The sequence below is a fragment of the Rhineura floridana genome, chromosome 11, assembly GCF_030035675.1.
Source record: "Rhineura floridana isolate rRhiFlo1 chromosome 11, rRhiFlo1.hap2, whole genome shotgun sequence".
Taxonomy (NCBI): Eukaryota; Metazoa; Chordata; class Lepidosauria; order Squamata; family Rhineuridae; genus Rhineura; species Rhineura floridana.
This window is the reverse complement of record NC_084490.1, coordinates 20,458,366-20,484,573: the sequence shown is the minus strand read 5'-3', so window position 1 is coordinate 20,484,573 and position 26,208 is coordinate 20,458,366. Positions and strand designations below refer to the sequence as shown.

Here is a 26,208-nt window from a genome sequence, read left to right as displayed (position 1 = left end):
TACAGGAAGCCAAATTTCCACTGAACATCCGGAAAAACTTCCTGTTAGAGAGGTATGACAATGGAACCAATCACCTGGGTGGGCTCCCCAACACTGGGGGCATTCAGGAGGGAGCTGGACAGGCATCTGTCAGGAAGCTTTAATTTGGATTCCTACATTGAGCAGAGGCTTGGACTCGATAGCCTTATAGGCCCCTTCCAACACCACGATTCTATGATGCTAGTCAAACCCTGCCTTTTTACTTTAAAACCGGATGGGATCAGACTGAGTGCTTTTTTTAAAAAAAAAATCACTTTAATGAGATTTTGCAACTAATCGGCAGATCAACTCGTTGCCCCTCGAGGTGTGGCTTATGTTCTTCCTCCGCTGTTGGAAGCAGTATGCCTCTGAATGCCAACTGCAGTGAATCACAAGTGGGGAGAGTTGCTGTTGCACTCAGGTCCTGCTTGTAGGCTTCCCATGCGCATCCGGCTGGCCACTGTCAGAGCAGAATGCTGACGGGCCTCTGGCCTGATCTAGAAGGGCTCTTCTTATGTTAAGCTGTCACTCAGGAGGAAACCACACCTCAAACTCAAAGCTGTGATTCCCCCTCCTTTAAAGCAGCCTCAGAAGGTTGCTGTGGTCCTCCAGTTGGCCTGCTGAAGCTTTTCCCCAATTCTGAGTAGAGAACCTGTGACCCTCCAGTTATTGTTAGACTTCAACTACCACCATCACTGACCATCAGCCATGCTGGCTGGGGCTGATGGGAGTTGGAGTCCAACTGGAAGGCCACAGTTTTTCCCTATCTCTGTCCTAGGCTGAACCACTTTAGCCTGCCAATGGGGGACCACTTGGTTGAATGCTCTCCCATATTGAAACAACACCAACAAAAACATTGCTCATAGAAAACACCGCACATCAGGGAGAAATCTATGCTTTGTGCAGAGCCTTTTGTCTGGGGTGGAGACTAATAATGAAACAGGAATCATCTCCACATACACGCACATGAACACTTACTCTGAAATAGTACAGTCCAGAAAAAGCTATACTCCTAGTTCTGGTTATATGTAAATAAAGTGGCCCTGAAAGCGCATTAAACGGAGAACATCCCATTTTTCCAGGGAAAATCAGGTCTCCTATAGTAGGAGACTTCTAAATTTCTTCCTGTCACTAGCTCAAACTCCATGCTCTTTACACATCAAGAGCACTCTCTTCTGTTGATTATTACTTCATATACCAGATGCTCCAACAGCTCCTATAGTTTTTAAAAGAAAAAAGACACTTGTATTTGTGCTACAAATAAAAGAATAAATCCAGCAGTGCAAATCCTCCTTTCTGCTCTCTGTCCCTGTGAAATCACTGTCAGCATTTTGTTTCTATTTTTGTCTTTTAAGGATGCCTGTCAGTATTTTGTGGAAGTGACACAGTTGCACACAGGAAATGTCGCTTTGCGGAATTAGAATGTTCTGGCACAACAAATACACTTTTTAAAAAACCTGGACTTAGGAAAGCAAGTCAGAAATGTATTAAAAGGTGTGGGATAAACTAATGATTACTGGGAAGATGTATAAACACCACACAAGCATATCAGGATGAAATCAAAATGAATGCTATTTGTCATATATTCTCCCTACAACCTAATACAAATGAATGTTCAATAAAGGCTGGACGTCATCTAACCTCCACGTAAGCTTTAGGCAAGCAAATCAGGATGAATGGCCAATAAACAGGTGGTCTGGAGGAGCTCTTAGTGGGAGTTGCAAGAGTTGTTGTCATTCTTCAGGATTCACCTCCCTTCCCCAAGCTCTCTAGAAATCAAATCTCCAAACAGAATGAAAGTGTAACACTGATGTACATGCATGGGCATGAATATGGCACATTGCACAGTCTGGAATTCTGCACATGGAGGTATATTTTGAACTGTTAATAACATAACATCAGACAATTATGTTTTTCCTTCCAAATACAGCTTTATTCAATAGAACAAGCACCCACTTTTGGCTTTTCAATCAGGGTACGGTAGACAGTGGCGTAAGTAGATAATTTGAGATGCAGGACTTAATTGCTTTGTGGATGGATTCTTTAGATGGTGATGTGCATTTCTTAACTTCAAAACATGGTAAGGCCTGTTGCATTTGGGAGCCCTCCTGCTCATTCTGCTAAGCAAGGCCGCAGGCATCTGCCCCAAAATCCTACCCTGGTTGCACCACAGAATGCATCACGTATTACAGGCAGGATACAGCAAGAAGAGTACAACCTTCAGCAAGGTGTAATACCAGCAGTGTAGAGACAGATCATGCAATGATCCATGTTGTAAGAACTAGAGTGCTATAAATATGTTCCAAGGCACATTAAATTAAAGCCTAATGTTCTTCGCCCAGAAAACTGCTATGGGCCTGCCCTGTTTTTCTAACCCATTGGGGCTCTTTTTCTTTCTCTGCCACTGCAAGTGCCAGAGACAGCCAGCAGGGGGAAGCCTGAAGCCAAGATGCACCCATCTTATCAAAACACACTGAGGTACAGAGATACAGAACTTGCAGTAAAGTCATAGTCCCCGGGCTTTCACTACAGGGGGCCTGGATGGAGTCCCGTGGGAAAAATGAGTCGCCCAGCGCTGGCATTGCATGGCTGGGAATCCTGCCAGCCCTGAAAAGCAGTAACAGTAGATATAGGCAAACCTCCTGCCAAGCTGTACCAGTGTTGCTTATGCCCAGCTTTCAGATCCATTTCTGTTGGAAACAATTTTTGGGGTCTATCTCTATATGAATCTAATTGAATCACCAAGCTACCTACATTGGCCAGTGGTATCTATTACTTAGACTTGAACCTAGTTCAAGAGCAGGATTCTTTAACAAAGCCTCTAATGTACAGGCTTGAAAGTTGATTCAAGCTCCATAGTCAGATTTGGCATGTACAAGTATTACCACTTGTACACATCACGTGTGAAGGTGCGACACATCTCTAAACACTTAGGATATTGTTGTTATTATTATTATTATTATTATTATTATTATTATTAATAATAATAATAATAATAATAATGTCAATGTATTAGTTATTTGATACATAAGGCCCTGTCTACTACCTGAGTATAGCCTCTGCAGTTATTTATTATGTTTAACACATGGATTTGTGTTATTTTTAATAAAAGCACTTTCCAAAACTTGAGACAGCAAATGCCATCTTAGAAGAGACACTGTGTCCTATGTGGGACAGAACAAAAGATAATTCATCTTCGAAGATTATTCTTACTGCAACCCATGTATGCAATCATATAAATCTAAGAATGTATTTTTTATTTTAGAACAATTGTGTTTTTTCCTCATATGCAAAAATTATACAGCTATAATATCAGTTTAATAATTCAAGTGACAATTCTACTAACAAATATAGTTTTGCCTGGCCATCTTGAACAGAGCTAAAATTAACTTTCGTACAATTCATGAGGCAACTTTTCAGACTTCAGACATTACGTGTGCATTTCTGATTTTCTTGAGTTTTGCTTTTGTAACCATGAGAGAAACTTAAAATTTTGATGAAATTTAAGATAATGATTATCAGAGTTGCCAGCTTGTCATTTTTACATTTTGACGTTTTTTCCTGATAGCCTTAAAATCCGGCAGCATCCCAAACGAGCAATGTTGAAAATGATTCAAAATGGGAACATCAGAATTCTGAATTTTCAGTCATAATTTTTTTAACTCTGAGAATTTACCCACAAGCCTCTGCTCTCCAAAAATAAATAAAAACAAATGGGACATTCCAGATTCAAGAGATCCACGTCCCCAATATTTGGCAGCAGTGTATCTCCAGTGCTCTGCTGTGTCCTATAAAAAAATGACAGTGTACAGTCCAGTATACGAGGCCCATTTTGAGAATCTAAGGAGAGTCTGACACGCTTTTACACATCTCACTACCGCATGGCATCTGTGGTCTGCCTGAGGGAGGACCTAGCCGGCTGCATTCCGGCGTTGCTTTGGCCTTTCTCAGCCTTTTTTCCTCCCCGTTGATCTGGCTCCCAATCCCCTCCTGCTTCCCCCCACACACCACCACAGTAAGACCCTCCCCCTTGCCACCGCCCCCCTGCCAACCCCACCTCCTTTCTAACACGCCCCGTCCAGGCCCCACTGCGCTCACTGCCCCGGCATCATGTCCCGCTCGGAAGAGGTAAACCGACTCACGGAGAATGTCTATAGGGTGAGTGAGCATGACACTCTCCTAGTCCTCTTTGCATCCCTTTCCAGTTCCACCTCTCTTTCTCTCCCCATTCTTGACCCCTTGCTCCTTTCCCAGATTCCCGTCCATTCCTCAATCACCCCCCCCCGTTTATTACACCTTCTGTTCTTCCTTTCTCTTCTCCGACCCTCCCTTTGGCTTCTCTTCATGCCTTCTCAATCGCCTTCTCCCCACTTCTCTCTCTGCCTCCCTGATTTGTGTTGCAGTTCTTCTCCGCCCTAGCACTGCTATATAGACCCCATCGCACATCATCCTTTCCACCACCGCTACAACTCCCCCTCCCTCTTTTCCCCTTGTTTTTGCTTTCTGGCTGTTTTTCACCATCCTTTTGTTCACCTCCCAAAGATCTGTTGGAAAACAGAGCCCACGGAAAGGAGGGAGCGTGGAAAGGGAGGCGAGACAGAGTGGCGGGACAGAGTGTTCCAACAAGTTCCCTGCTGTCTCACACACACGTGCACACCCCCAGTTTTGCCTCGCTGCCTCCCCACTTTTTGAACGGGGAGAAAGACCCAGATTCGAAGGACACACAAAATTAATAACATTAGAGTCTGGGACGTTTCCTTTGCTCATCCATTTAAAAAATAACAATAATGTAAAGCCAGACAAACCCTAATTAAAACATAGAAGTGTGGAATTTTTTTTTAAGGTTTGCTCAGATAACGGGCATGTTCCGTTATCTGCAGGATTTACAAGGAGAAATGTGGCCACAGGCATTTAAAAACTCTTGGTGTTTTTGTTTATTTTTTAATCCTGCTGTTTTATTAGAAACTCAGATGTGAGTTTGGACGTGTCGCTGGAAAAAAAAACTTGGGAAAGTTTGTCAAGGGTTCTTGTTTGGATTACTTCTTTGGAAAGAAAGAGACGCTTAAGTACCTATAGATGGGGCCAGATTCTGATTTGGGCTCCCTGCTTTCAATGAATTCGGTGGTTACCCGCTTTTCTGGTTGGGTTCTGATAACGCTGGAAGCTTTTGCTCTGTCTCTCTGTGTGTTTTCTTCTCCCTTATGGAAATGAAGCGAATCCCATGCCAAATCCCAGCCTCAATTACTTGGCCAGGAGATGAAGACTTAACCCTTTCTTTCCACACCCTGACCCTGAGATGTGTGGAGCTCGTTGCCTAAACATCTTGACTCCAACTGGATGGGATATTCTGTTCTTATCCGGAGAGGAAACACGCACATCGGGCTCGGGTTCCTGTGCTCTTTGCCGTTGTAGCTCAGCAGAGGCACATCTGACAGCTGTTAAGCAGAGGCCAAGGAGGGGCCATTGTCTCCCTGTGGTTGGGAAGGGCGGGGGCTTGAATTATCTGAAATCTGGGTCTTCGGAGTAGTTTTGCCAGTGTACGTCAAGAACGTGCCGAGGCTCAAGTTTTATACTCTCAGCGTTGTTGCTGTCATTCCTTCTGTTTCTTAAGTTCAGACTGTGAGTGCTGTTGCTTATTTAGGCAAAATGGTACCACCCAAACGAGTGAGAGAGGTGTCAGGAGGTTCAGGAGGATCCCAAGATTTGCAGGAGTATAAAAAAAATCTTAAAACCCTAAATCAGGGAGGAATCTCACAAAAACAATGCAATGAGGATTGAGCATGCTCAGTGATCATGGAATACTGATTGGCTGTGGGGGGGGATGGAAGACCAGGTAGGAAGGGGGAACGGAATGGAGTGTCATGGAGGAGGACATGGTTGGTTGACTGGAGCAACATTTTGTTGCGGGGTGCACTTATTATAACTTTTATTACATTTTTTACTCACCCTGCCTCACAGGACCTCAGGATGTTGCACAAGGTTCTCTTTCATTGAATCCTCACAACAATTAGTGAAGTAGGTTAGGCTGAAAAATAGGGACTTGGCCTAAGGTTGCCCAGTGAGCTTCATGGATGAGTGGGGGTTTGGACCTGGGTTAACCCAGTCCAGGTCTGGTACTGCTACACTACAGTAAATTTAAGGCATCTTTGCATATGCTAGACTAAAAGGTCATATTATTATCATTATAGTATTATTAGTAATAATAGTACTATTTGGGGGGGACGTATGAACATTGTTAATTTAGAAGAGAAAATGGAAGATGGACATTAAGAAAAAGCCAAATGCCTATGTAGTATTTGCTTCCATATTACAGAAAAGCAAAACACTTTGGGTGGAAATGCCTTTTTTTGTGATGAAACAGTAGCCTACATGCAACAGGATTGGGTGGGAATGAGGTGAGAGATTCCTGAGATAATAGAAGGGATTATAATATTTCAGACTGCAGGAAGGGGATGCCATTTCTAAATGCCCCCTTTCATTATTATTATTATTATATTTTGTAAAACAAATCCTCTGTAGGTAGAAAAATGGCATCACAAGAGAAGTGGGCTGGCCAATAGCCTTTCTCCCTGCTATGTTAGATTTTTACTTGCAGGGAACTTTTTTCATGAGAAGCATGTCACAGAGAGAGAGAGAGAGAGAGAGAGAGAGAGAGAGAGAGATTGAAGTGGTTCTAACACTTCAGGATTCTACCACAGGTCCGGTGTCAAGGATCTACATGGCTGGGCACCTGCCAAGGCCCACAAGCCAGTGTCAGTCCTACCACTGGCCCAAGACACAGGGCTGGTTTCCCATTTCCAGAAGGGAGAAGTACTTGGTGGCAGTGGGGTGGTTCTCTCAGGCTTGGCTCCCTCTGAGAGCCCCAAGCGATGGGAGGCACAGAACCCTGCCTCCAGCCCTGTCCTACCACTTCCTTCTGGTGCATGTGTAGGCCAGGCCAACTCCATCGCACAATACATTCCCTTTCCTCCCCTGCCCGTCCTTCTGTACAATCCCCTCTTCACCCCATTCATGTCTATCTTTCCATCCTCCCACACATTCCATCCTCCCTGTCTAAATACTCATTCCTCCACCTTCATTCCCACCCCACTGGGCACTCTTCATCAAAGTCAAAACAAGATAAATAGCTTCCTGGCCAGCAGCAACCAAACAATATACATGAGTCAGGACAAACTAAATATTTCTAAGGCATATTTATAAAACTAACAGTAAAACAATTTCTGCATGAAAAAAATAAAATGAATAAAATTTCACAATCAATTATAAACAATTATTCATTGAGACCTAAACATAAATAAATCCACTTTTACACATCAGTTTAACATATATTATATAGAAGGATACAAGGAAGTTTGTGGAGTTTCAGTCATTTCATTTGTCATGCAGAAATTGTTTTAATTTTAATTTTCTAGATATGGATATGTGTTAATAAAACTTACAGATTGTTCTTGATCAAGCCATTGTAGTGATTAGCATGCTGGACTGAACTTGGGTTAACTTGGGCCAGTCACCATCCCTCAGCTTAACCTACCTCACAGGGTGGTTTTGAGAAAGATAGGGTGAAATGTATTTGCTAACTTGAACCCCTTAGAAGAAAAAAATAGATAACTAAACTATTCATCCTAGTCCATTCCTCTCTATCCAGTCCTAGCCTTCTTATCTGTCTGCTGCTTGTTTAGCATGTCATGCTAAGCCAAACCTTGGCTTGGTACGAATGCACAAGTGTGTGGGCTCCTGGAGAGGTGGTTGTGGCTGCATTTCTCCAGCCTGAACATGTGTTTCTATGCACTGAATTAAGGCAAGGATTGGCTTAGTGTGTTGTCCAAACTCGAGCTCATGGTTTAGCTGTCTGGGACAAACCACAGGCTGTAAACCAAAGGACAAACCTTGGTTATAGCTCATGGTTAGTCTAGAGAGAGCTAACCCAGGTTAGGATGACACACTAAGCCAAATGATTGTTTAGCAAAGTGTAGCAGCAGAATGACTAAGGAGGAGCAAAGCAGCTGCAATCTCCTCTACCAGAGCCCACACATTCACACTAAACCGTGGTTTGGCTGCCGTGTAAACCAGGCCTTATATTCATTTCCAGATATCCTCTGACTCATTCAACTCCCTGCATGCCAGTTTGCATGTTTCTCCCCTTCTTTGTTCCAGTTTATGTTTCTTCTCCCCAAGTACAGTATGTAATTTTGTTTTGTTTTTTCATTTATAAGGTTTTTAGATCAGTTTTCACCAAGGGACCCAAAGTGGTTTCCAACTGTAAGAAAAATACAGGTTAAAACCAAATACAATTTAGAAGCAGACTGTATGGTACAAATAGCGCAGAATTCAGAATCCATCCTCTGCACCCACTCTGTCTCGCTTTTCAGTTTCTCCTTCACACTTGTGATTGATCTCCTTTTTCAAGAAAGGCCTCTTTCCAGATAATAGAGAGAGAATGGTGACAACGAGGGGATGATCCAACCAAAGTTATGTACTTTTAATTCCTGTGGATTTCAGCAGGGAAATTAAGAACACGCTTCAGCTTCTCTCAAGGGGAACTTAAAACGTGTGTAACTTGTCTGGATCATGCAGGAAGAGTTTCCATTATTTATTTGCTTTCTTCTTCCTTGTCTCCAGGCGATTCTGGACCAATTCAATCCCAGTCTAAGGAATTTTGTTACTATGGGAAAGAACTATCAAAAAGCACTCTCAGGTAATGGAATACCCCAGTCTAGCCCTTGACCTCTGGCCAGGTCAGAGTTGGTGCTTCTTAAAGGGGAAAGGTCTCTGCAGCATGTTTGTTAAGAGTTTATTATTCAATGGTCTGCTCTCCCCACACCCCTTTGCAGGAGTTACAGTGGCTGCCAAGGGTTATTTTGATGCTTTAGTGAAACTCGGCGAGCTGGCCAGCGACAGCCAAGGATCCAAGGAGTTGGGTAGGTTTCTTGATTTGATCTGTTGCCCCCTCAGAAGGGAAGGAACTTGTGTCCCACTAGTGAATTCTCTTTAGAGAACTCTTACATGCAAATTTGTGTTTGCAAAACGGTGTCAGCAAGCATCTTTGTAAGAGGCAGGCAGGAAAACATAGACCTGGCATAAGCACAGCTGGACTGCACAGCATCAAGTCTCTGGTTGGAACTACATGGGATCCGTTGATCATGTAGATCAGGAGGGACTTGCCAAACGGGGCAGAGCTGCAAGTCAAGCTTCCCCAGCTGGTGTGACCCTGCCACATCCTAGGAGGGAGAGAAGAGGGGCAAAGCAGAGAGGGAGTCAGCATGGTGCTGTCCAGTGCACCTGCACCACAGTGACTTCCATCATACACACACACACACACAAAGAGGGTGAGCTGCTTCTGATGTGGATACCACCTACACCAGTGTTCTTCAACTTTGGGTCCCCAGATGATGTTGGACTACAACTCCCATTTTCCCTTGACCAGTGGCTAAGCTGGCTGGGGTTGATGGGAGTTGTAGTCCAAGAACATCTGGGGACCCAGGGCCGATGAACACTTTCCCTACACTCTTCTCATGGCATATGCACTGGTGGTGATGGGGATGGCATACCATGTGTTGTTTCTGGTGACTATGTAATTCTATCCTTCCAACACTGCTGAAGTACCAGCCCCGAGGAAGCAACCCCAAGAAAGCAGTATCCTCAAAGTTCTGTTTATTTATCTATTTATTATTTGATTTATATCTCACCCTTCCTCCCAGCAGGAGCCCAAGGCAGCAAACAAAACCACTAAAAACACTTTAAAACATCCTTAAAAACAGACTTTAAAATGCATTAAAACAAAATATCTAAAAACATTTTTAAAAGGCTTTCAAGACATCTTTAAAAAAAGGTTAAAAACATACCTTTTTTTAAAAAAAGGTTAAAAACATATTAAAAAGCTATTCCAACACAGACGCAGACTGGGATAAGGTCTCAACTTAAAAGGCTTGTTGAAAGAGGAAGGTTTACATATGTTTACATATGAATTCAGACTTTGAGCTAGTTTACACATTCACATTCAGCAAAATCATTTGGCGAAACTTTAGGCCTCACTATTTCAGGCTGCAGGTAAGGGTGGATTTGCATGTTTGAATCCTATCTCATTGAATAGCCTCCTTAGATGCTAGACCTGCGTGCCAGGGAGAAGACTTAAGACTCACTTTCTCTCTAGCATGCTATTTTTCTACATGCAGGGAATTTTTCCCCATGAACGAGCATTCAGCACCCCCCCACACACACATATAGGAACATAAGTACAGCCCTGCTAGATCAATCTAAAGGCCCATCTAGTTCAGCTTTCTGTTCTCGCTGTGGTGCACCAGATGCTGATGGGAAGTCTGCAAGAAGGGCCTGAGCTGACAGTGGGGGTAGAAGATAGCCATCGTGGCTAGTAGCGAGTGGTAGCCTTATCCTCCATGAATGTGTCTAATCCTCTTTTAAAGCCTTCCAAGTTGGTGGCCATCACTACTTCTTGTAGCCTAAAATGGTTCACGTCCAAGAACTTTACTTCTTGATTCTGCTTAGTGTATAAACTTGCCTTTAAGCATATCAATGGTGGACCTTAGAGGTTTTTAGCAGTACAGTATGGCCCTGCTTTTCGGCGTTCCGCTAATATGGCAGTTTTCAGTTAGAGTAAGGCCCCAGTCATATGGAGCTTGTTCCGCTTTGATGGCGTTTTTTGGGCATCGGACGCCATTTTATTGACGGAGTTCCGCCTTTCGGTGGGTTTCGCTTTTAGGCGGGGGTCTGGAACATAACCCGCCGTATGAGTGGGACCCTACTGTACACGTTTCACAATAGTTTCTGTTGTTACTAGGACTGTCAAACCAAGCATTTTTAGTTGTTCTGTTAACCGATCCATCAGTTATATGAAAATAAATGTGCGGCAGGCCCTTTCTTGAGATGTTGAAGGAAGTGTGAGATAAGTTACAATTTCATAAACAATGGCTACTGCTCATTGTTAGAAGGAAAGACTATCTTTAATGTTTCCTCTTTTCAATTCGCTGTTTCAACACCAGAACCAAAATAGATTCCAGACTAAACAAGTGTGCCCTTAAGCCACAGCCCCATTGATTAAAACAGGCCCCCATTATTAATCAACTGCACAATGCAGCGGATGGAGGTAGTAAGAATCCTGTGTTGATAGGGTGGACTGTACCACTTCACAGTAGTGGTAGGGACATCACTTTTGAACACTCTCCCATGTAAAAACAGCTTCCTGCAAGTAAAAATTGCACATCAAGGAAAAAAGAGAGTTATTGTTCTGCTCATTCGTTGTGCTGGTTACTATTTATAGGGAGTTTTTTGTGTAGGGAAGCATTAGGAACGTCATCGATAACTTCAGTCTGAAGTGGTACAGTCCGTTTTGCCACCTTATGCTGCTGCAGATCTGTCATTTGTCAATCTGTAGTTGTTTCATCCATTAATTCCCATTTTGCAACCCTACCTGTAATGCAACTTTCAGATTCTTTTTCCAAAAAAATCTAAACCCTTAAGTATAGTTTATATACCTTTTGGCTGTCTGAATGGTTTGGGGCCAGGTTATGTACTAAAGCTGTGGAATACCCTTCTTTGGGAGGCTGGGTGGAGCTGATGACTATTGTAGTCCAAAACATCTGGAGGGCACCAGGTTGGCAAAGTTTGCTTTAGATGAATGGTCATCTAATTAAAAAAAAATTCACAAGGCACTGGGTTTTTACTCCCTGCTGTCCCAAACAGTTTTAGTGTTGCTCTAGTTTTTATCTCTCACATCTTTCACATTTCATTGTGTTTATGTTGTAAAATGCCTTCAAGGGCTCTTGTGGCCAATAGGCAAGATACATATTTTTATTTTGTTTTGTTTTGTTTTGTTTTATTAAGATTGCATGTATCTTTATCACTTTTAGCTACTTAGACAATATAGCTGTGAACTTCTCCTGTCTTAGATTGCACTTTATTTTGGAGGTAAAGTTCCTGTCTAGATGCCTTCTAGTGTGTGCTGTATCATGTCACATAGATCTGATTGCTACGTGGATTAGGCCAAATGTGTGAATTACACATTGCATCTCCAAGGCAGAATCTATAGTGTTGTGCCCCAGTTTGTGGTTATGTACTGAATTGAATGCCTTCCTCTGTGAATGTGTGCCATCAAAATTTTGGTTCTAGTTAAAAGCTGGTTGGAGTTCCTTGGTTAACTCCTGGGAAAGGAATTAACCCAAAGGAGATTATCCTGGGACAGACAGAGTCAGAGGGGACATAGACTGAGGAATGCCTGAGGTGTATTAAGCTTCCAATCACTTTGGTCTACAGGTGACACGTTGTTCCAAATGGCTGAGGTCCACCGGCAGATCCAAGTACAACTGGAGGAGACGGTAGGTATCCATATGTGATAGCCCCCTCAGCCTGGTATCAGGCCTGCCTGGATTAGGCTAATAGGCCTATTTATACCTTTGTCCTCTTCCCCTCCTCTCTGCTACCCCAGATCAGAGCTGCAGGCCCACCTATCCTGGTATCCTGTCATGTCCAACAGCTATTCTTGGGACTTCCAATCTTTGGGCGGGAGGGGGTGGCATTGGCCTCCACCTTCTGACTCTCATCCTCTCCCTTTCTGCTTCTCTGTCACCTGGTCCCAGCTGAAGCTATTCCACTCGGAGCTGTTATCCCAGCTGGAACACAAACTGGAACTGGATATCAAGTATCTGATGGTGAGAGAAAGATTAATATGTGCCCTTCTCTTCCGACATTTCAACTTTGTCTATTGTCATATATATCCATCTGTCATTTACTTTGTGCAGTATTCCTCTTGTGTAATATTCTATTTTCACTGCTTAATATTTGCTAGGGCTCAGTCCCAGAATCTATCCATGCCCTGGTTATCTGAAGTAACAATGAAGGAAAGTACTTGTTAGCATATGCAAAGTGCCTTTCCTGCTGAGCCTGTCACTAGATTCCCAGAATTTCCAAGTCAAATAGCATGGCTTCCAGCAAAGTGTGTGCCCCTGCACTGGTTTTCTAATTTCCAAACACTGGATTCATCTCTATCTCAATTTCTTACAGCTGGCCATTTAGGGAGGAATCAAATTTACTCACAGTAGAGAGTGCCATTGAGACAGGAATCACCTGTGAGTGTAGCTGTGAGGGACATCAGACCTGGCTGGTAAATGTATTCAGCTAAGGATGGGTTGTGATATATCTTTCATCTTGTTTTTCCCTCACAAGTCCCTGAGGAAGATGAGGCTGACTAGCCCTCTGTGAGAAAGCAAAGGAGCCTACACTTCTTCACAGACCTACTTTCCTCATTCCTCTGGCTAGCTTCTTGCTTGCCAGGGACAAGGCGAAAAGGAAGCCTTGCTATTAGCATGGAAAGAGTTGAGGGCTGGGCACTCTCTTGGCAGCACCTTAAGTGTCAGGGATGGGGAACTTGTGGCCCTCTAGAAGTTGTTGGACTACACCTCCCATCACTCTCAGTAAGCATGATCATTGGTCAAGGATGATGGGAGTTGTAGTCCCAACAACATCTGAAGGGCCACAGGTTTCCCACCCTTGCCCAAAGTGAAGATATATAGCTGAGCTCTCTGAATGGTTGTGAAGAAATATGGCTTCCGCCAGGCCCAAGATTTCCCTCAAGAGAAGCACAGTTAGTATTTGCCTCAAAGCCAACCAATGTTCCTCAGGGAACTCAACAATCCATTTAGTATGCCATATTGATTTAAGAAGGGTGTGACTTGAGGTATTTTCCAGTCTTCCATCTTGTCAACCTACTTCATGTTCTTCAGGGGTGGGAGACCTTGGGCCTCTCTGTCTAGCCCTCAGGATTCTCCCTAGGCTGCAACCTCTCTCCAGGATGTACCCTGCCCTACCTCTGCCTCAAGTAACAGACAAATGCCTCTTACGTTCCACGTGTGTATTTGTAGAAATGTCTGTCTTTTGCATGGCTGGAATGTTGACTACAAAGATCAGAGTCCCATCCATTGCCCTACGCATTTTTGCATTTATCCTGCCTACCCCCTAGAATGTGGCCCCCAGAAGGTTGCTGAAGAAGGAGTGTGGCCCTTGAGTTGAAAAAAAGTTCCCCATCCCTGATCTACATGTTAATCTGAAAGGATTCAAAATTCAACAGCAGTTCATGGAGCTGCTCTGTGTATTTATATGTGGAGTGAGTCAAAGAGAACCAGGGAGGATCCTGTTCCTTCAGAGTTGACATGGCCATGTGCTGTCTGGTACCCCCTCCCTCCCCATCTCCTAGGCCACCCTGAAGAAATACCAAGGCGAACACCGTGCCAAAGCAGAGTCCATTGAAAAGTGTCAGACAGAGCTGAAGAAACTGCGCAAGAAGTGTCAGAACAGCAAAAACCCACAGAAATACGGGGATCGCGAGGTGCAGGTGAGTTTGCTAGTGGAGGGACGGGAGAGCGATTCCATGAGGGGAAGTGCTTAAGAAAACAATGGAAATGTTGCACACTCCCTCAGGGAATGGTGTTACATCCTGCCAGAAGCGGATGTGTGGAATTCCAGTACAGGCTATCTAGGCAGGAGATGGAACAACCTCAAGTCTCTCTCCTCAGGTCTATTGAGCTTATTTACAAGATAGAAGGTAATACATGCAGCTCCCTTATGCTGAGTTGGACACATGATATCTATCTAGCCCAGTATCATCTACCGTGATTGAAAATGGCGGTTCAAGCAGAGGTATTTTCCCTTGTCCTGCAATCCAGGATGCCTGAGATTGAACCTTCAACCCTATACACACAAAAACATGCATTCTGGCACTGGGTTGTGTGGACCTCCCTCTCTATTGCATTCCTTGCTAGGACAATATAAATTCCCCATATTCTTCTGTGCGGAAGGGCCATAGCTCAATGGTAGAGCATCTGTGACTCAGTGTAAGGCAACTTCCTATGTTCCTAGTTGATGGTGTGTACCTAAGAGCACAACTAAATGTTAGAAGCAACACAGGGATGCCACCGAAAACAGTTGTCCTACCCTTTTCCCCTGCAATGTGTAGGGTCACTTATCCCATGTGACATCATCATATCATGTGCTTCTGTGCACCTTACAATGGCAGCCAATGATATGGAGCAGAGGCACAGAAATGTGTGACATGATGACATCAGAACATGAGGTGAGTATCCCTTAGGTTATGTTCACACATACATGTTCACCACTTACTGAGCATAGCATAAAAAGACAATTTGCACATATAAACAGCCATCACAACTGAATCACCACAGATAGTGTATTTGTATCACCTGATATCTGCTAAAACCCAGAGAGTTGTATTCAGCTGAGTCCTACTCAGAGTAGACCCATTAAAATGAACAAACCAAAGTTAATTCTATTAATGGCATTAAGTCTACTCTGAATAAGTCTTGCATGGAATACCACCCAGAACATTGCAATGAAGACAGTTTGCATGTTTCGATTAAAGTCATCAAGCCTTGAGTAATTGTGTGATGTAATATGACTGCGTGGGCCAGCCCAGATTTGAATCTTTTGCTGAAATGTAGCCTCCAGCTGTTTGGAAAATGGAATATTTTATCTGAGCTGGTACATGGCACAACAACCATACTGGCATAGGATGCGTTTTGAAATTCTGAAAATGTATAATTGGGAGTTTTGGAAGGGAGTAGAAAAAGAGGAAGGCCAAACGAGATGGATTGATGCCATAAAGAAAGCCACAGACCTGAACTTACAAGATCTGAACAGGGTGGTTCATGACAGATTCACTGATTCATAGGGTCGCCATAAGTCGTAATCAGTTTGAAAGCACATAACAACAACAACAAAGTTGGATGAACAAAAAATACAGATCTGAATGCAAAAAGGTATAGGGAAGTTCTTCAGTGGAGCATGCTATCATCAGGATCTGATAGATGCATCTAGAACAGTGGCAGGCAAACTTTAGAGTTGTGAGATCCACCAGTCAGAACCTGGTGCAAAAGACATACACTTAGAATTAAGAATTCTGAGCCCAGGCACTTTTTGAGTACCAGAAGTGAACCACACAAAGATCCACTCCTGGTTATTCCAAGTTTTCTTCATTTCAGTATCATGATCCAATTCAGTATAATTTAGGACACTGTGTGTGTGTGTGTGATTTTGTTGCTGCTGTTTTTCACATCTTAAGAGTCAAAAATCCTTGCTGATCTGCAAATCTCATTAGATCCAGAACTACTTCCATCTACCCCTGATCTCGAGTATGCCTCTTCCTCCCAGCCACACACCAGGAGCTACTGTCTCGTGCAGGATAGAACAAAGGGAATCGGTTTTCTGGTGAGAACTGCAGCAAGTTTAGAGCTCACCCTGCTGCCAGTGCTCTCTCCTTGCGAATCTCGGTTTACCAGCCACTCCTTACGGATGTCATCTGGGTGCTGGGATTGGGGTCACTAAGAAGTTTATGTCTTTAAAGGGTTTAACATTCTTTGGGCATTTAGTGCCCAACACCTGGGTTGTTGACAAATCCCTACAGAGGGGGTACCTGGGTTGTTGACAGTACAGAGAAGTGCACACAGCCTCTCCTGACCCACAGGTATACTTCATTGCACATACACTCATCCATGCATACATGTTTTTGCCCTGGCATTCCTGCATGTCAGGCACTCATACACACAGCCTTATACAAAACACCTTGCTTGTACACCGTGCATGTGCCAGGGCAGAGCTCTTGCATGCCCATCTTGATATCCACAATTGTATAGAGGGACATAAAAGAGCAGGCAAAGCACCTCTGTGAGAGGATGGCGTCCTGTGCATGGCAACGCTGCATAAACTGCACCCACACTGATTCAGGTATTACACTGCTTCCTCACTGTCTGACTCAATTTGGTCTGGTGCCCTCTCTCCCTTATTTACCATCCCTCCCCCATCCACCTTCTACCCCTGTCCTGTGAATCCCAGTGGCAGCGGCAGCGACAGCATTTGGCTCTGGAAAGGCCCCTTTTGTCAACCCTGTTGCCGCGGTAACCATTACTTCAGGATCAAGGCCTGCTCAGGCTAGAGGCCGCAAGGAGGGGGCTGGTAAGAAGGGGATACCGAGGTAACCCTTCATCTCCTGGATCCTATAAGGTTGCGCACTGCCCACAGTTTTCCATCTTGATGCGGGTATCACAGGAATAGTTAGTTACTTCAGAGCGCTTTTACCATCCATTTGTACTTGCAATTGGGCTGAATCAAGTGGTGTGAAAGGACTGAATCTCTCCCCCACCCCAAAGTCTGTCAGTGCTTGCTTATGGATGGGGCAGAGATCCTAATCCACATTGGTGGTTGTGTATGGAACTATGCAGTGGTAATTACTCAGCGTTTATTAATCCAGAACAATGTAGCAAAGGATTCTAGAAACTATCCAGGGACAATGGGGTGTCTTTTGCTAGGAGAGTGAGTGGGCTCTTCAAACAATTTTGTGGACAAAATCAAAAATTGCCTATCGGTTTGCCCCTACTGCGTGTGAACAGGAATGCATTTGAACACTGATTTTATGTTTCTGGTAATGATAACTCTCTGTGAGCCATGCAGCCTGCTAAGTATTGAACCAACAGAAAACCAGGGAGGAACTACTTTGGGAAAAGGTCTGATAAAGAATGTGAAAACAGAGCATTTTATCTCACCCCCACAGGGAAAATTTCAAGGAGTAGGGAGGAAATGTCCCTGAATTGGGGGCGATGGGGACAAAGCCAGAGCACCTACAGGGCAAAAAGCCAAAACAAAAGAACAAAAAAAGGTGGGGATGAAACCACAAAAGGATGCCTGAAGTAAAAGAATTTTTATTATACAATGTGATCCTCCCAAAACATGTTATGACATGTTGCATTCTTCTCTAAGAGAAAAAATGATAACAATGATTGTATGAAGAGTACTGAGTGAAACACTTAAGGTATTTCAGGCTACGATCCTAAGCATACGTATTTAGGAGTAAGCCCCACTGAAAAGTCAGACTTAGTTCCAGGTAGACATGTACAGGCTGTGCTGTTAGACCTAAACTGGACGTAAGAGCATTCATGCAATTAACAATTGCTTGGGTTTTTTTAAAAAAAAATCAATAGCATCCACAAAAGATGACCTGGACTGGTATGTGACCACAGGGGGGTGTGTGTTGGACTTTGGGAAGTGAGGTCCTCTGCTGTGGTCTCAGTTTGAATTGGGACTCCCTGTACTGCTGTTTTCTTTTTTAAAAAAATCATGCTGCTGCTAATTTTATGAATGGTATCATGACTAGTTTAGCCCTTAATGTTGGTTTAGTTTTTAAATTTTATTACTCTAACCAAAGAGTTTAGAGACTAGATTACAGATATGTATTCAATATTGTCTTCATTACCATGACATTTTACTGTTTTTGAGAATGTGGAAGCTATGTATACATAGTTATTGTATATATTCGAAGCAATGTGTATTTTTAACGGAAGGTTATTATTATCAGTTTAATAATCAGCACTCTTAATGCAATCATTGATGACATCTCTCTCACTGGCTGCTGAGGAAGATGACATGTCAAAACACATTTCCACACAGTATAACAACATTATTTTACTTCAGGCATGATCTTTTTTTAAAAAAATAATAATGCAGAGAATTAGAGGGAAGTAAAGTGACGATCAGGACTACCAGGGCAGTTGGTATATTTTGTCGCATCATGTTTGTATCCCATCCTTCACAGAATTCCAATTAATTTATATGAGTTTACCTTTTTCTCTCAACAACCCTGTGAGGTAGGTTAAGGCTTTCCAGTCAGTTTCCTAGCCGAATGGGGTTTTCAATCAAGGAATCTCCAATTCAAGTCCAGCACTCTTTGTTTGTTACACCACATTAGCTCGCCTGAGCTAATCTAATCTGTATCTATTTGTTATTAATTCACTAATAGGCAAAAAAAAAACACCTTGCAGTTTAAGAATGTACCTATAGCCAACAGATATTTCTATCAAACTTTAAAAAGCAGGGAAATTGGGAAGCTATAGTGAATGCTCTAGGGAAGCAGACCTGACCTCCTTTCTATTGTACTGCCCTACAAATTTGTCAAAATGCAAACACAATTTGGGTTGGTCTTTCACAGTCCAATCCACTTCCTATGTAGCTTGGAAGAATTTGGTAACGTGCCTCTGAGCATATGGTGAGTGGTGGCAACACCTGCAAATTCTTCCAAGCTACACAGGTGAGAGTTGCTAGGAGAGCCCCTGTTCCCCTCACAGAGCTTCAGTCAGAGCAGCTGACTGTTAAACCACTCTGGCCACAGGAGCTCTGTCAGGGGAATAGGAGTCTTCTCTCATCACCCTTCACAAACTACGCTTCTCAGGATTCTTTGGGAGAAGATATGACTGTCTAAAGTGAAATAAAGAGTGTGGCCCTGATTAGCTAAGCAGCTGTGAGTGGCTTTTAGAACACTGACAGTTGGTTCTTACTGAGCATGCCCGACATTATAATAGACTTCAATGCTAATTTTCTTAAATTAATTAAAAATTGGTCAGTTATTTTTTTTACTTTTAAGCTGCAGAAGATGAAGGTCAGTGTATGGGGCAAGGTCAGTAATAGGATTACAGGTACTCTGTGAACATGGCTGATTTTTAATTAATTTCAACAAATTATGAGAACTCTGACGGAAAAAACTCCCGAAGGGGTCTGTTTTTTTCTCTCTCGTTACACTTTGAACTCTCCATTCTCTCTGACTGTTTTGTGTATCGTCATTAAAATTTAGAGGATTGTTAAGCAAGCATTTCTGAGTTCAGGACTATAGGTTTTGTAAGGTTTTGTTTTGAAATGAGCTTATTGGAAGCATCAGAATGGCATGGGGTGTATTTTCAATTTAATATTGTAGAATGTGAAAAATCCACACTGGCTATATAATAAAGTGGCTGTATAATAAAGGCATAAGTCAGCCTTCATACAGAATTTTCCAGGGTAGCTTTCCCAAAATCAGCATCAAAACAAGATTACAAAACAACAAGATTAGAACAGCAGTGTATAAGCATAATAAAAACCAATCACATCAGAACCAAAAGTTATTTTCAAGGCTTGAGAAAATAAAAGATTCTACGCCTGTCGCCAAAAAGATAACATCATAGGGGAGCATTCCACAGTCAGGAGGCCATTACCAAGAAGGCTGTGCCACCCCCATTTCCCCTTCTGTCATGAGCACTGTCAAGAACTCTTGGCAAAGTGGGGGGGAGGAGGAGGAGGAGGAAGACTGGGATCCAAGGGAGGGGTCTGTCCAGTGACAGCCCTGCCCCTGAGATGCCACCTGCGATAGATGAGATGACGGCCAACAGTGAACCGTGCATCTCCACACCATCCACCCCTGTTTTGCCTCCAGAACTGTCTCCTGCTCTGCCCTCAGGGCAGGAAGAGTCTTGGTCGCCAAGGACGTGTTGCCAGCTGCACAGGCACGAACAGACTGAGCCCACTCAGGGTTGTTATTTTGATGTTTATGCTGCTTACACACACACACACACACACATACTGCTTCAACTAATGTTGTCTTTGTGGCTGTGTTGGTAGTGGTGTGTGTGTGAGAGAGAGGGCGGGGGTGTTTTGATTACTGTAAGCTGCTTTGAGAATTTCTGTCAAAGGGTGGTGGACTACATTTATGAAATAAAGTGTGGCACATAACGTAGGGTATGGGAGAGACTAGATGGTGTAAAGGGTTGCTATATAGAACTGACTGTGAAGTGGTTGGCCCTCAAATTAGAGAACAGATAGCCGCTTCCCTTCTCATGATGGTTTTTGGGATTTTCCCCCTCCCCTGCCTTAGTATGTGGAGATCATGAGCACCAAACAGAGTGAACTGGATCGGTTTGTGGCGGAAGGTTACAAAGCAGCCCTGACGGAGGAGAGGCGCCGGTACTCCTTTCTGGTGGATCGCCAGTGTGCTGTCTCCAAACACTTCAGCAACTATCACACTAAGGTGAGAACTGCATCCTCCCCACTGCAGAAGGAAGGACTAGAATCTCCTGTGCCTCTCTCCCCAATGCAGGCTCCAGAGAGAGAAACAGGAAGGGCCACATGCATTCAGTAATTCTGCAACTGCCCTACAGAAGTGCAGAATTTTGTGTGGGTGTGGAATTTATCATTCTGAGACTCTGATCCAGCGTGGTGTAGTGGTTAGGCGGTATTAGACGAGAACTGGGGAGGCCCAGCTTTGAATCCCCACTCAGCCATGAAGCCGTCTGTTGCAATCATTCTCTCTTGCCCTAACCTATCTCACAGGGCTGTTGTGAGGACAACATGGGGGAGAGGAGAAGCATGCACACCTCCCAGAATTTCTAGGAGGAAAGGTGGAATATAAACATGCTGACAAAAGGTTTTTCAAGTAAAGGTGGGATAAGTGTGCTGGATAAAAAGGTGTTAAAGGTGCACAGTAGATACAACATTAATGTGCATGTGTTGTTGGTTGTTAAAAAAAATGCAGAATAGCATCACCTGGGTAGGGGCTGATCATTATTGGGATTGCAGCAAGCTTAAAGGTTTTTTTTACCTTTTCCTCTCCTGCTCTGCCCCAAAAGGAAAAAAACCCTTCTAAAGCTATTTCCTTTGGGGCGACACTCCCCATTGTTGCAATTGGGAGACTCTGGCTTCAGAGGAAGGATTTTCTCAGGACCACAGCAGGGGAGGAAAGGATTAAATTTCCCTTCCACACATGCCATGATCTCAGTTCACCACCATCACCAGCTGATGCTATTTGGATTTTTAGAAACCTGTATGCTAAATGCAAATATTAATTTGTTCTAAGTCATCATGAGACCATTTTTTTAAAATATAGCAGTGAACAATGATTTATTAATGTTTGTTATTAAACACATATGGTTTGTCCCTAAGTTTCTAGCAGTAGCGGATGGCATGGTGGTGCAGTGGTGCTCTGCTGACCTCCCAACAGCTAAGTTGCTGTTGCTTACTGGGAGGGATAGTGGCAGGAACAAGGTAGCAGGGAGGTCAGGGCAGTTCAAGTGTACCAGCAGGAGGACCAGGTTGGCTCTGCTAGTTCATTTGCATCATGCTGACCTCTCCGTTGTCTTACCCATCTCCCTCCCTGGTAAGCAGAAGGGACTGAGCTTTCAGGAGGTCAGAGGAGCACTGCCACCCCACCACACCATCTGCTGCTGTTTTCTAGTCACTACAAGTGCAAAGGTAAACTGTATGGCCAAGTCAGGGTGAAATCTTGGGATCAAGGGCAGGAAACAGCTGAGCACAACTTTCTGCAATCTGGAAATAAGAGACTGTAGCTTAAGAGGGAAGATGTAGAAACTGATTGGCCAAATGAATCAAAGAACAAGCTGCGTGGATCTTCTTGTCCCTTTCATCCCCTTGCAGGTCCGGGAACTACTGGCGGCCAAGCTGCCCGTGTGGCAGACATCGTGCACTCAACCCACCCGCTTACCAGAGCGGGCGCTGGCCCTGGTCAAGCTCACCGCCAATAACCTCTCCAGTGGGGCTCCCGTACCAGTCACTGATGCTTTCCCTGGCTCCAAGATCCTAGAAGAGCTATCAGAGCTGGGGCCAAACCATGTGAGTCCTTGGGGATGACTGATGAACAGACCACTCATCTCACTCTCACACACACACCCTTCCCTCTTTACTATCACATTTTGGGAATCCAAATGGCAGCTCCCAAACTCTTCATGTGACACTTAGCCAATAATGAAGAGGGATCCCCTAGCCTTTGATCCAGCCCAAAGGTTCTATAAGATCACCCTGGGGGAAAATAGGGTGCCTCATCCATTCTTTGTTTCCTGTCTTCCCTTCTTCCCCCACCAATCCTCCTATAGCGTGCCTCAATCCAGGAGGTGACGCCAGTGCCAAATGGTGACTCACACCGTGGGCAGGGATCCCGGGACTTGGGCCATCCACCGGTCAGTGAGCCCATAACCATCACCTTGGGTCTGCCGCTGACACAAACCACTCAGACACCTCCACAGACCAAGACCGCCGACAGCTATTCCTGCACCCTGCCCATGCCACGCAAAATGTCAATGGAGACTCGTCTGGCGACGCTGGGTAAGCATGTCCCTTATTGGTCTCAACCTGCAGCTCATCCTGGGACCTTTTCCCCTTGTTTAGCCCACACCTATTAAAAACAGAGATGAGCGGAATGAGACTTCCACTACGTAATTGTTCCAGGATTCTGACATGCTGTCGGCCCTGATTTTGTTAAATTCTGTTCAGAAATTTAACTGCAGAATATTGGGACAGAACTAATTCTGTACATTCCCCTTTAAAAAAAAAAAGCAATGCTAGTTCTACTCTGAGCAGGCCCATTGAAATGAATGAATCTGAATTAGCTGTGTGCATTAACTTCAATAGGTCTACTCTGAATATGACTAGCTTGGAATACAACCCAGTATTGCAATTGCACAGTATCGCTATTTCACTTTTTCATCATTGCACCATTCTGGAACTGGCCAGGCTGGGTTAAGAGATGCTGAATTTAAAGAGAGGCCCAAAACCTTTTGAGAAGTGGATACAACAGCCAATACAGGGGCTATCTCATATGGGAGATGCACCGTTGCACATCTTTGCAAATAAAAAATAAAAAACCAAACATGCCTTTGTTCAAAAATCTTACCAGTTCAATTTTGCTAGGGAAAACTTCAAAACCGTTCCTCCAGAATCTGATTTCAGATAGATTCTGTCCGATCAAGTTCTGATCCAGAAGACATCCTGGAAATATAGAACTACAACATTCAGGGCAGAATTGGATTAAGGCAGGCTCTGTAAGCAACCCTAGTTTTGGGGTTTTTTTTTTTAAAAAAACACCCTAAACCACATCCATACAACATATCAACCCTTCTGTAGGATTGTCCACATATTCTGGACCATGGATGGGAAACCTATGGCCCTTTAGATGTTGTTGGACTCCCAACTCCCATCAGCCCCAGCCAGCATGGCCAATGAACAAGGATGATGGGAGTTGTATTCCAGCAATATCTGGAGAGTCACAGGCTTTGCTCTGGAGTTTATTTTGCCCTAAGCAGAAACCTGAGGGAGAGCACAATGACAAGTACCAGAGAGAGAGTCATCTTTTTTTTCTGCCCACTTAGCCCAATTCTACTCTCCCCATTCCCCCCACCCCACCTCCAGTGGAGAACAAGACCCTGCCCCGCATCAATCCTCTCTCGGTCCTGCCTCCACGATCTGAGCGGAGGAGAGTCCAGGCAATATTCTCACACGCGGCTGGCGAGAACAGCACCCTGCTCAACTTCCAAGAGGGAGATGTCATCCTTTTACTGGTGACTGAGGCACGGGACGGCTGGCATTATGGAGAAAACGAGACAACCAAAATGTGAGTGAGATCCTCCCTACAAACCCTGCTGCCAGCCTTTCCCGATTCTAAGGTACTGTCCCCTGTGGGAATTTACCCTTACCAGTGTGGGTCTAGGTCAGGTGTATGGTTTGCGAGGCTGAGGTTTTGGAGGGTCACTGCCAGCCACAGTAAGGAATCCTGGGCTAGGCAGACTGAGTGGGCCTGATTCCAATGTGCCAACAGCCACAAGACACAGCTCCCTTGCACTAGGATCTAGGAGTTCTTGCTTACGAAGGTCTGTGCTAGACTCTACTTTGCAAAGAACGCCAGAGCCTTGGCTCTCGACCTCTCTTGTTTTGCTTCTAAACTGAGCTCGTCCCCCCTTTCTTGAGAACCCAAGGTATTGGGGGCCTCTACCATTTCTGAGCCCACTAGGCGACACTCCCTCCCTAGACACAGGAGCCCTGGCTGTCTGCCTTGGCTGTGGTTGTTCCAGCCACTTCTTGTCCTTAACACTAGTCCTTCTTACCCCCCTTCCCTCCCCAATACTTCAAAACTAGGAGAGAAAAGGAAGCGGTTGTGAACCTTTTCCCTCCCTATCTTCAAAGCCTGTTTCCCCTCCTTCCCCTCCTTGCTTCCCCTTTTGCAGGAAAGGCTGGTTTCCTTTCTCCTACACCCGGCCCTTCCCCCCAGTCGAGGGGGCAGACAAACCATTCAGCAGGTAAGGTGGGAAATGGGGGTGTAGGGGCTTTGGAGGAGATTAGAGGGAGGGGTTGGTGGAGAGACAGGACAATCTGAGCCTTTGGCATTGCCTTAAGGGTCCCCAGGAGCTAACTCTTGTCTTGAGGGGGCTGCTGTTGCTTTTAACACTTCCAAGTCAGCCAAGCATCCTGTGGGGCCTCCCCACCCTTGTACTTTTTGCTCCCCTTCTCCTGCTGCCATTAGGGAAATGCGGGTCAGATCAAGGAAGCAAAGACCTACCGTCCCTTGGCATGAATTGCCTGACAACATTCTCCTTTCCCGTTTTTACTTAGTGGCTTCCCACTTAGCAAGATGAACAGTAGCAGCACAGGCAATTTGGACCGAGCTGGGTCTCCACTCACTGTCTCTGATGGGGGTGACGGTGGCCCACGCTTCGGGCCTTCGCCCCGTGCCAGCACGCCCCGCCAACGACCTTACAGCATGCTAAACCCAGACCTGTCGCAGGTGAGTTTACAGAGTACTGTCTCTCTCTCTCTCTCTCTCTCTCTCTCTCTCTCTCTCTCTCTCTCTCTCTCTCTCTCTCTCTCTCTCTCTCTCTCGTCTGTGTGTGTGCGTGTGTGTGTGTGTGCGTGCGTGTGAGGAAAGAAAAAGGAGCCCTCTCTCCAAATACTGTTTCTGCCCTCTTAATGTGTATCTGCTTCCATCCAGTGGTCAAAGTCTGCTAAGCAACATTTCTTAACAGAAAGACCTCATGAAGAAAATTCAGTGCAATTTTCTACAAAGCTTTTACAGTTCCACGGACAGAGGGTTTTTCTGATGTCCTGGGACTTGGATCTGTTGCATAAACTGAAAGGATTCTTTAGTATCTGAGTGTACTGTTCCCTTATCTTTCTAGCTAGCAAATGAATTTGGAAGTCCAACTGCCTCTCCTTCAAGGTAAGAAACCCTCCTGTGGCTTCCACAGGCTTCTTTCTTCCTGTGAGACCTATTTGACATCATCTTGCATATCAGTGCTTTAGGAATCCCAGAGGACACAGAGCAACCTACTGATGCCTTCTCACTCTGTGATTTAGGCCTCAGAAGAGTAAGGCTGTAGAATAGGCAGCACCACTTCAGGTTAAGGTCAGCTTTTTAAATATTTGGTTACGTTAAAAACTTCCTGCAAACAGGAAACCACCCCTCTGAGCACAATGTCAGGCTCGAACCTTTGTTCCTCAAATGCAAGTATTATATTTGCAGGTAAGGATTGTTGTTCGTTTAATGTGGAGGACCATTTAAAAGTGTGATTTCCCCACACAAAGTCTATCCCT

The 26,208-nt window shown here is 44.4% G+C and overlaps 1 protein-coding gene across 3 annotated transcripts in view; it reads left to right on the top strand.

Moving 5' to 3' along the window:
• Positions 1-4,093: 4,093 nt before the first annotated feature.
• LOC133366051 (brain-specific angiogenesis inhibitor 1-associated protein 2-like) overlaps positions 4,094-26,208 on the top strand; it is a 38,320-nt gene continuing 16,205 nt past the window's right edge. For 2 of the 3 annotated variants that reach the window (XM_061588703.1, XM_061588702.1), the window contains exons 1-12: positions 4,094-4,176; positions 8,638-8,713; positions 8,850-8,936; positions 12,286-12,347; positions 12,609-12,680; positions 14,222-14,359; positions 20,711-20,863; positions 22,267-22,461; positions 22,722-22,950; positions 24,034-24,235; positions 24,846-24,917; positions 25,231-25,402. In XM_061588703.1, coding sequence (XP_061444687.1) covers positions 4,129-4,176; positions 8,638-8,713; positions 8,850-8,936; positions 12,286-12,347; positions 12,609-12,680; positions 14,222-14,359; positions 20,711-20,863; positions 22,267-22,461; positions 22,722-22,950; positions 24,034-24,235; positions 24,846-24,917; positions 25,231-25,402 — 1,506 coding nt within the window. In that variant the 5' untranslated portion in view covers positions 4,094-4,128. Of the gene's footprint in view, positions 4,177-8,637; positions 8,714-8,849; positions 8,937-12,285; positions 12,348-12,608; positions 12,681-14,221; positions 14,360-20,710; positions 20,864-22,266; positions 22,462-22,721; positions 22,951-24,033; positions 24,236-24,845; positions 24,918-25,230; positions 25,403-25,793; positions 25,835-26,208 lie in introns of all 3 variants that reach the window. The other variant, XM_061588701.1, reaches the window with a different exon arrangement.